Below are 8,794 nucleotides of genomic sequence, written 5' to 3'. Positions count from 1 at the left end.
GACTCTTGCTATTTTACTCAGGTACTGTCTGAGGTGGATCCTACAGGGACAGAAATCGTCTACTTCACAGATTTTAAAACACAAAAAAGGATAATTTTAGATCCTGATAAACTGTTGAAAATTAAAATGATTTGAATAACTTCTCTCAATCTCAGTTTTGTGAAATAACCATGCTATTGTCAGTGAAATACTTGAAAATAATCAGTTATAGTATTGTCAAGTTATTAGGATACACAGAATACTTCTGGTATTGTCTAAAAGCATCTGTATGTCCATGTGAGCAGATAACAGAATCTGGTTCAATCACAGGACAAACAATCCAGAGTTATCAGACATGACTCAGGTGTTTGGTTACCTGAGTGTCCCTGCAGCAGACCCGGCAGCCCTGCCTGCTCTCTGCTTGCATGTATCTGTTGATGAAGAGTTGCAGTTATCTGTGTAAAATGGCAACATGGACATGGTTGTTAGGCAGAAAGTGATGCTTCACAACACAATGTGACAATTTACTTCAACCCACTGCAGCTGGATCAGACATGATATTGTGATAGAAATGTTGAATTTGGTTTCAACATAAGATCTTTGGGCTACAAAATAAGAATAACTTTACCTGCTGGATCCTCTGTATGTGGAGGTACTGATGAATTTATAATGTACAACCCTGATTCCAAAAGAAAAGTCACTGTGTAAAACATAAATAAAACAGAATGTGATCATCTGCTAATCCTCTTTGATACATATTCAAATAAAAACAGTACAAAGACAATGCATTTAATGTTTGGTCTCTTCAGCTTCATTCATTTTTTTAAATATCTGCTTATTCAGAATTTGATGCAGCAACGCCTTTCAAACAAGTTGGGACAGGAGCAACAAAATCCTGGACGGGCTCAGTCATTCACAGCAAGGCTCACCACTTTTTGAACACATGATTGGATAAAGGAGATTAATACATGGACTCTGGAACACTTTGTAAGACTGTTGTCGGTAAACACAGTTTTACACAGTGTCCCATCTTTTTTGGAAATAGTGTTTGTTGACAGCATGTGGCAGATTTAAAAGTGCACTGTATCAGAAACTCACAAAGCAATTCAAGGATCCATTTATACAAACCTGCGAAGGAATGTTAGTTGGAATGTCTTTAACGATAGAGACTTATAATAAACTGACAACTGCCTCGATAATGAGCATACACAAGAGCAGTGATAAATAAAACATAGAGCACCATTTAAAAAACACAGTTTTATTGCCTCAATGCTTAATTCTTTGACTTTTGTACAGATTTCCATATTTACAATTCCATAATTATTATGCCTCTAATAAATAGTACAACTGAAAGTCTTTCTCTAGTCTACATGTTTAAATATTGCACATGCAAAGTATGTATAGTGTGCTTGTCTAATAGATATGCTGTCTCATTAGCCATGTACAAAGTTACATAACATAAACAAGTGGGATCCAACCACCATGCTACTGAGAGACACTACGCGGTTCCCCTCTAAAATAAGACTCTACTTCAGCAATCAAGACATGCAGCTTTTCAGCAGGGGCAGAGGCGGTTCGATTACAGCCAAACTGTAACCAGAGTGACTGTAGCTCAAATCCAAGCCCCCCTCACCCAAAAAAATCTAATCAAATCAAATTTAAAAGGCAAAGTTCTTCTCAAAGAACAAATAAATGATAAAACACTTCTCCAGTTAACCACTACGTGGCAGCAGTGAGTCACTGTGAATTTGGTGGGACATTTCCACCAATACTGCAAAAAAACAAAACACATTTTAATCAGTGTGACTTTTTCCCAATTTAAAAAAAGAAAATTTCCACCAGTGTGACCTACAAGGTTTTGTAGACTGCTGTTACACAAAGAACTCCAAAATTAATATTGGCAAATCATCTGTGATTGAAACCTTTCAGTGGTTCAAAAGGACTTTTTCTGCCATAGGCAAGAAATCTATTCCTAAAAATACACTGTGTTTAAATATGTTCATATACAAGTGCTGCCCTACCTGCAGTGTTGGTAGACCAAAGTCAACCCATACATTATACACAAAAATCCTCATATTTCAACATTTAAGATCAACAATTGCCAGACATTGTGAATATGATGCTCTGAGAGTCCTGCCTGGCATCACATTCCCATGGTGCTTTGAGAGTGAGTAAAAATACACAAACACTGTGTTGGGAGGAGAACAGCATGGACGATGTGATCTCACTTCACCTCTAGATGGCATTCTTGTACATAACTCCAGCCCTCCTTGTCATTTTACTGGATGACAGGTATGGTGCAAAAACAAGAACAGGACGAAACAAATCCTGTATGAGACATATTTCTGCCAAAGAAGGCCAGTTTGATCGTACGTTTCCATGAAGGAAGAGGGGAAAGCAAGCATCTATATTGTGTTGTCTGGTTCACTTCTGCGGAGTTCTATGGCTTTGGCAAGAGGGTTGAGAGGAAGCAGAAAGGGCCTTCGCCGCCTGTGTCTGACGTGTTTGTGATCTGCTGATCCCCCTCCCTGCACCTCTGTACCCGAGTGAGCAGAGAGCACCGACAGTCATGCACACACAGAGATATTGTACACCTTCAACAGACACTTGAGACACTTCAGACGTGGGATACAGTATTTACAGAAGACACTGATTTGATCGCATGCACTTGATAATATGGGTGTTTCTGACCCTCGGCTGGGTCCACATGTGGAGATGAGAGCTGGTGCAGGAGTTCAGAGCTGACTTTAGCGGGAGGCAACATGTCAAGAGGTGTTTTTAAATCAGTTAGTGCTGTGAGAAAGTTTACACCCCCAAGTTTTTTACAGAATTGTTCAAAATGATTTAAAATGAAATGAATAGATTTCTGTATCTGTGGACTGTAGAGTGATTTCTATCATACGACGAGACACGTTTAAAAACGTTCATATGAATGACTTAAGATATTCAGTTCTTTAAAGGAATTTTCAAGGCAGTTGATCAATAATTTAAGACCTACAACCAACAAAACCTAATTTTGCTTACAAGATGGCTTCAACTTTCGAAAATGTGCCAAACTGTGACACATGGAGGGATGAAGATCTATTTTTATGATTAAACGTACGATGTGAAATGTTGATAAAATAGAGGATAAATCAAACGGTGCCTTTATTTTGCACCCTTTTATTCAATAAAATTCAAATTAAAAACTAATCAACTTATAATGTCAAGGAAAAGGAAACAAATAAGAAAAAAAAACTTTAATGTAAGACCTTCTGCAGGAAACTTCAGGGGATTCAAATTTTCACAGCACTAAGTTAGAATTTGTTAGCTTAATTCATGGTGATTTAAAGGACTAAAAAAAATAAAATCCACCCTAAAATACTTCAACAATCCTCTGTTGGTGTTCATACACCTTCCACTCATAAGCCAATTTCTCTTATTTGATGATGTGTTTCCAACTAGTGCTGCGTTTGAGAGCAGAAAAATGTTCAAGGATTTAAAACATCAATGTAAGGTGTTAGAGTCAGTCCCTCAGGTTAAAGGAGCAAAAGCTTCATTTAGCAACGGCACCAACAGACGCACAGGTAGAAATCTGTCAGGAAGCCAGAATGAATAACAGCCGCAAATTCAGTTTTTCAGTTTTGTCAGCTGGAAAATCTCTATTTTGCTCGTACCGTTGTCCTCGCTCTTTCCACCTTTCCACCTGATTGTTCAAACTCTTTTGGGAAATGTACAAAAATTCACCAACTGAGTAGACAAGGCAGACTCAGAGAGAGTGGGCAGTGCGTGAAAAAGTGGAATTAAATCAACTTGCAAAATAACTCCTGGAAGGCCCTGAACACCACGTATGGATGAGGAGCATTGAAAGGGTGGATTCTTTTCCTTTAATAGGAGAGAGAAATCTCTTCTTTGCACTCTGAACACTGCTCATGCAACAGTGTCCAAAAGCAAACTTTCAGATTTTCTGTATTCACTCATGAATCACAAGGCCAAAATACAAGCCTGGAGTTACCATTTAACATTTTACTCACTTGACTGCTTGGTTTGTAGGGCTGATGAACTGATGCCAGCACCTCATACCAGCCTACAGACGCAGTAGTTAAAAATAGAAAGTTGGAGAACTGAAGTATCGTAGCACCATGAGAGCTCCAGGAGCTGTGGCCTGACACGTACAGATCCTTCTACTTGAGCGGTGACGAGTCCTGCCACCATCTTACCAGGAACTATAATAAGAGGGCAACTGTTTCCCTTCCTCTCGCTCCCTCTCGGGGCCCAGACTGCAGCCCCGGTAGCTCATCAGAGTCCTGGTCGGTGGCAGATCTGCAGCCGCACGCATCACATCTCGCCTGCTGGAAAAGCGAGCAGCTCTGAACTCGTGCACTCTGTGTTTTTTGTCACATTTTTTATTGCATCAGGGAAACAGACACAACAGAGTATTATGTGTAATGTCAGCCCTTGAGTGTCCCTGTCAGAGTAAAGGGGGAGGAGTCCTGCATGACTCCTCATGCTGGCTTCACGGTTTCACTGGGTGGAGGTGCCACTCGTTCAACTAAGATTAATTTCAGAAATGGATTTCGGCGATTATTATTTTCAGTGTTATTCCTCGTTCTTTTCCCATCAATATGATATGACCTCACCCACTGGCATGCACATGCAGGCTGGCTTGTTCCCCCGCTCACAGTGGGCGCAGCTACTCCATGCCATTCCTCAACATCTGATTGGCTGCGATGAGCATGACGCTGATGATGAAGGCCATAGCAAAGGCGCAGATGAGGCTCTTCCTCACGCACGTCTGACGGTTCTTCTTTGAAGGGTGAACTGAGGAGACAAACAGAAAGACAAAGACCATAAAGAAGAATAAGTTCTTCAAGTGCCAGTTTAAAAGATGATAACCCTTCTGTGCCTGACACATCTTTGAATTTATCACTTTCTGCACCCAGAGGAAGAATATAATGAAGACAAACCGAGAGTGCACTGAGCCCAAGCACATCTGGACTGTTTTTTACACTGTTCATTGGTCAACTGCTCTACCCCAGGGGAGAAAAATGCCATTCTAACCTAAATGCAATAAAATGCAAGTCTTGCTATTCTGTCAAGAGATCTGCTTTGTGGTTGTTTGGAGAAGGAATTTACTCAAACCAAGTGCAGAAAAGGGGTTTGAGTTATCAGAAGATTTATGCTGATGCTTTACATGAGAGGAGGTCTGGACTGGAGCTCATTTCTTTAATCTTTCATATATTCTTCAAACCTGATAAGACACAAAGCTGCCAAACCTTTGCTCGGCAAGCAAGTTATTTGTGCGTTCAGGTGACCTTGGCTCACAGATGCCAGTCCACTTCTGATTGGGCCATGAACCACACAATTACACTGTGAAGTGAAATTTTCCACTGTGGTCGGGACCAAAGGAAATAAACTTGAGGTGTCATCTCACGTTAGTGTTTCCAGGCAGAATTAACAGCTCTGTCCTGGATCCCAGCTGAATGAGCAGCGGGTAACTGGAAGTGATCAGCAGAGAGGGACACTGAGGTGAGCGTCTCGGTTTACAGCAACAGACGAACCTCAGAATAAAAAGCGCCGGCTAGAGCATGGGGATGTTTAAACTGTGAAATAAATAACACATTAGTGCAGATTGTTTCAAATTGAATTAAATTGTTAAATTAAATTAAATCTACTCTGTTGAGTGCTAATTTTAAGGGACACTCCACTGATTTTACGCATGAAGTTCAGTTTACCTGTTATGAGGAGTACTACTCTTTGAAAACAGCTGTATAATGTCTGCTGTCTTTAGAGGGAGCTCTGATAATGTCATCTCTCCTCAACGTTTTCAACAGAAATCCTGCGTTACAAACTGGAGGTTTGAAAGAAATACATATTTAGGAGGCAGGTAAGATCTGAATCAGAGCTGCATTACAGGAAATGTAGGCTCTGTTTGAAGCTTGATTAATATCAAAGTAATATCAAGTAGTAGCATATAGCTAAAACTAAAACTGCAGTCTAATACAACTTCCCTGCAATGAGTCGTACCTTCTGAAAAGTCTTGATGTTCAGTTTTTGTTTGAGTGCAGTTTGTGCTGACATTGAATTGCATCAATCCTTAAGTTCATTAATGAGGTTAGACTAAATGTTAAAAATGCATCATTGTCATGTTTCCTGCACAGAACTTACATACCTGACAGTAAAACCCACCTCCACTATACCTCCTTTAAAGACAAGAGATGTGAGAGTGCATTGAAGTACATGACAGCATGTAGAACTCAAGGACATTATATAGAAATCCAAGCTGAAATACACATTCACACAAAAGCAGCCTGGACTTTCTCTGTGAGACCCTTTTCTGGTTCAGTCAACGTCTGGCGCCAACCGGTAACTCAGCAGCTCTTCCTCCCCGCAGCGGGTCGACGGACTGCAAGATGATTTTACCGAGCCACGGTAATTAGGGGAGCAGGGCCAATGACCCACAGCCACATGGCTCAAACTCTCACTCACTCTATTTTTAACTCTCAATTCAAAAAGCACCGAAGTCATCAAAAATGCTTCTTGACTGCTGTTCCAAAGAAAATGCAATGTGGAAAGTAGGACAGCGATTGCTACATCTTTCTTCTCTTAGGCGTTCAGACAGCGTCATTAGCAGGCAATCTCCACTTGAAAAGTACTATTCCACACTCTCACATCATATAAAACTTGACGTGAGGTGACTGTTAGCCAAACGGATTATCTAAGAATTAGATTTCAGCCAATTACCCAATGTTACGTAACTCAACACTGGACGAATGTTGAGCTTTTATAGTATGTTGGTGTTTGTACAAAAGCCACACCCGACAATGTTTTTTTTTTTTTAAACCTGAATTTAACAGGAAATTTAACCAGTAAAAGTCTCTTCCTCAGATACGCTCACATTCACACTTTTCAGTCCAACCACAGTCTCACCTGCTGAAATAACAAAGGAAATGAAAGTGCAGTTAAAAAGGTTTCACTTTCTCCACTCACTTTCATCCTGGGGGTCTCTGGGAGCTGAACCAGGAATATTCTGGTCACAAGCTGCTGTGACACAGCACAGAAATGTCCCCCCACAGAGTCAATCACTCCGAATCAGATTTCCTTAAATGAAGCCAAACCATCTTTCAGCAATTCAAACTATTGCAAAGTGTCTTATTCTCTTTAAAGACAATGACAATCATCTGAGTAAAACTGTATGAAAATATCTTTCAAAGGAAGGCTGAATATGAGGATTGAGCTGTTAAATAGTTTTTGCAGTTCAACCGAGATTTTAAGTGTCTATCTATTGTTGTATAAGTTCGGGTGAGTTGAGGGTGTCAATGGAAAGACCATGTGTTCAGCTGCTGGCAGACTGTGACGATGGGAGTCGAGTTGTGGTCTAGACATTAGTTCTCAGTTCAGTCGCCTGAACTTGCTGTCAGCCTCATAAAACACCTCCTCAGCTGCCCAAAGTAACTACGCCACTGCCAAATATCCACAAAGGATTTTCTTCAGTGGACCACTGTGGTCATGAAGGTAATGAAGTGTACGCTGGTTTCCAGGCTGCTGAATTATGGCTGTCTACATTCACTTGGTTTCAGAAATTATACCAAAATCCTTAGTAGGATGTCTGGTGTAAAGGTACAGGGTTCATTTATTTATCATTCTACAACACAGTCCCTTTAATTATCCAGGGCTCTCCAGTTGAAGCTGGAAATGTTAAACACACGCTTGCATGCTTGCTAGCAATGGTAAAATTTATATTGACGTATTTGAAAAAGTCAGTAATTACAACCTCATATGATGCAGATGCACATCACAAACATGCGCTGTATGAACATATGGCTAAGATGGGGGCCCTCACACCTGTATGGCAGCTGTGACATTCATGGATCAAAGTTGATTTCCACGCCTGCGTCTGGCTGCCGGGCACTCCCTCGACAGCTGCTACTCCAGCATGTTTCTCTGCGCTTCACGCCATTGGTGCAATTTGTTCAGCAATGAATCAGTGCTTGGTGAACGTCTATGGATCAGTGGTTACATTCTTTATTCTGTTGTTTTTCAGCTCCACATCATATTGATTCCAGAGTGAGGTGAAGCCAGAGGGAAATCAAGAGCCTTTTATGCTACCTCGTATATCAGCAGGCTGAAGCAATAAGTACCAGAGTAGCATGATGAATTGTACTCAGCATGAATCGCACAGTGACACAGTGTATTGATCAATCCATGACTGAGCACATTTTGGGGTCCCTGTGTGGCAGGTGGTGCTCATGGACCTTGGGGCCAATAGCCACGACGGGTCTGTGTGATCCTGCAGCGGTCAGTCTTCATCATAAACCCAGTCGTCATTACTCCACAGCAGTTTTAAGACCGCGATAAAGTGCTGGTGAAATCTGTGTCCATCCCCATTGACACCCGTCTCAGACAAGTATATTCCGTGTAGAACAGACCAGATTCACAGGCAGGTGGTGTCTGGTAAAGAGGGACATTACAGGATATTTGGCTTCTGACCATCATTTTAGCCTACAGAAGAAATATACACAACCTTGACTAAAGAAAAAAAACCTCTTACATACAGTATTGATGTTGCAAGCACTTTTGGTGAGGACGGCTCACTGCACAAAGCAGGTTGGGACCCTGCTCTACCATGCTGCCTTCAGGACATGTGGGAACTGGAAACTGCAAGACTCACAAATTCATGTGATTGGCGCTGCAACAAAATGGACATCAGTGGGTTTTTTATGATAATGTGTGCTTTCAAAAAACACACCTCATCAGTCAGGGTACACCCACAAAATCAATAATGTCACATAGTACAACGTTTACATTTTTCAGTATGACATTTCTACTTACACAT

General features: G+C 41.0%; 1 protein-coding gene across 1 annotated transcript in view; it reads right to left on the bottom strand.

The window, feature by feature from the left end:
* Positions 1–4,651: 4,651 nt before the first annotated feature.
* The window catches only part of LOC121609577 (calcium-binding protein 8-like), a 51,541-nt gene continuing 47,398 nt past the window's right edge, over positions 4,652–8,794 (bottom strand). The window contains exon 6 of the mRNA XM_041941244.1: positions 4,652–4,779. Within this exon, the coding sequence (XP_041797178.1) occupies positions 4,652–4,779 (128 nt within the window). The remainder of the gene's footprint in view (positions 4,780–8,794) is intronic.

The sequence above is a fragment of the Chelmon rostratus genome, chromosome 7 (assembly GCF_017976325.1).
Source record: "Chelmon rostratus isolate fCheRos1 chromosome 7, fCheRos1.pri, whole genome shotgun sequence".
In the NCBI taxonomy this organism is placed as follows: domain Eukaryota; kingdom Metazoa; phylum Chordata; class Actinopteri; order Chaetodontiformes; family Chaetodontidae; genus Chelmon; species Chelmon rostratus.
The sequence above is the reverse complement of the archived record's forward strand: the minus strand, read 5'-3'. Positions and strand labels throughout refer to the sequence as shown.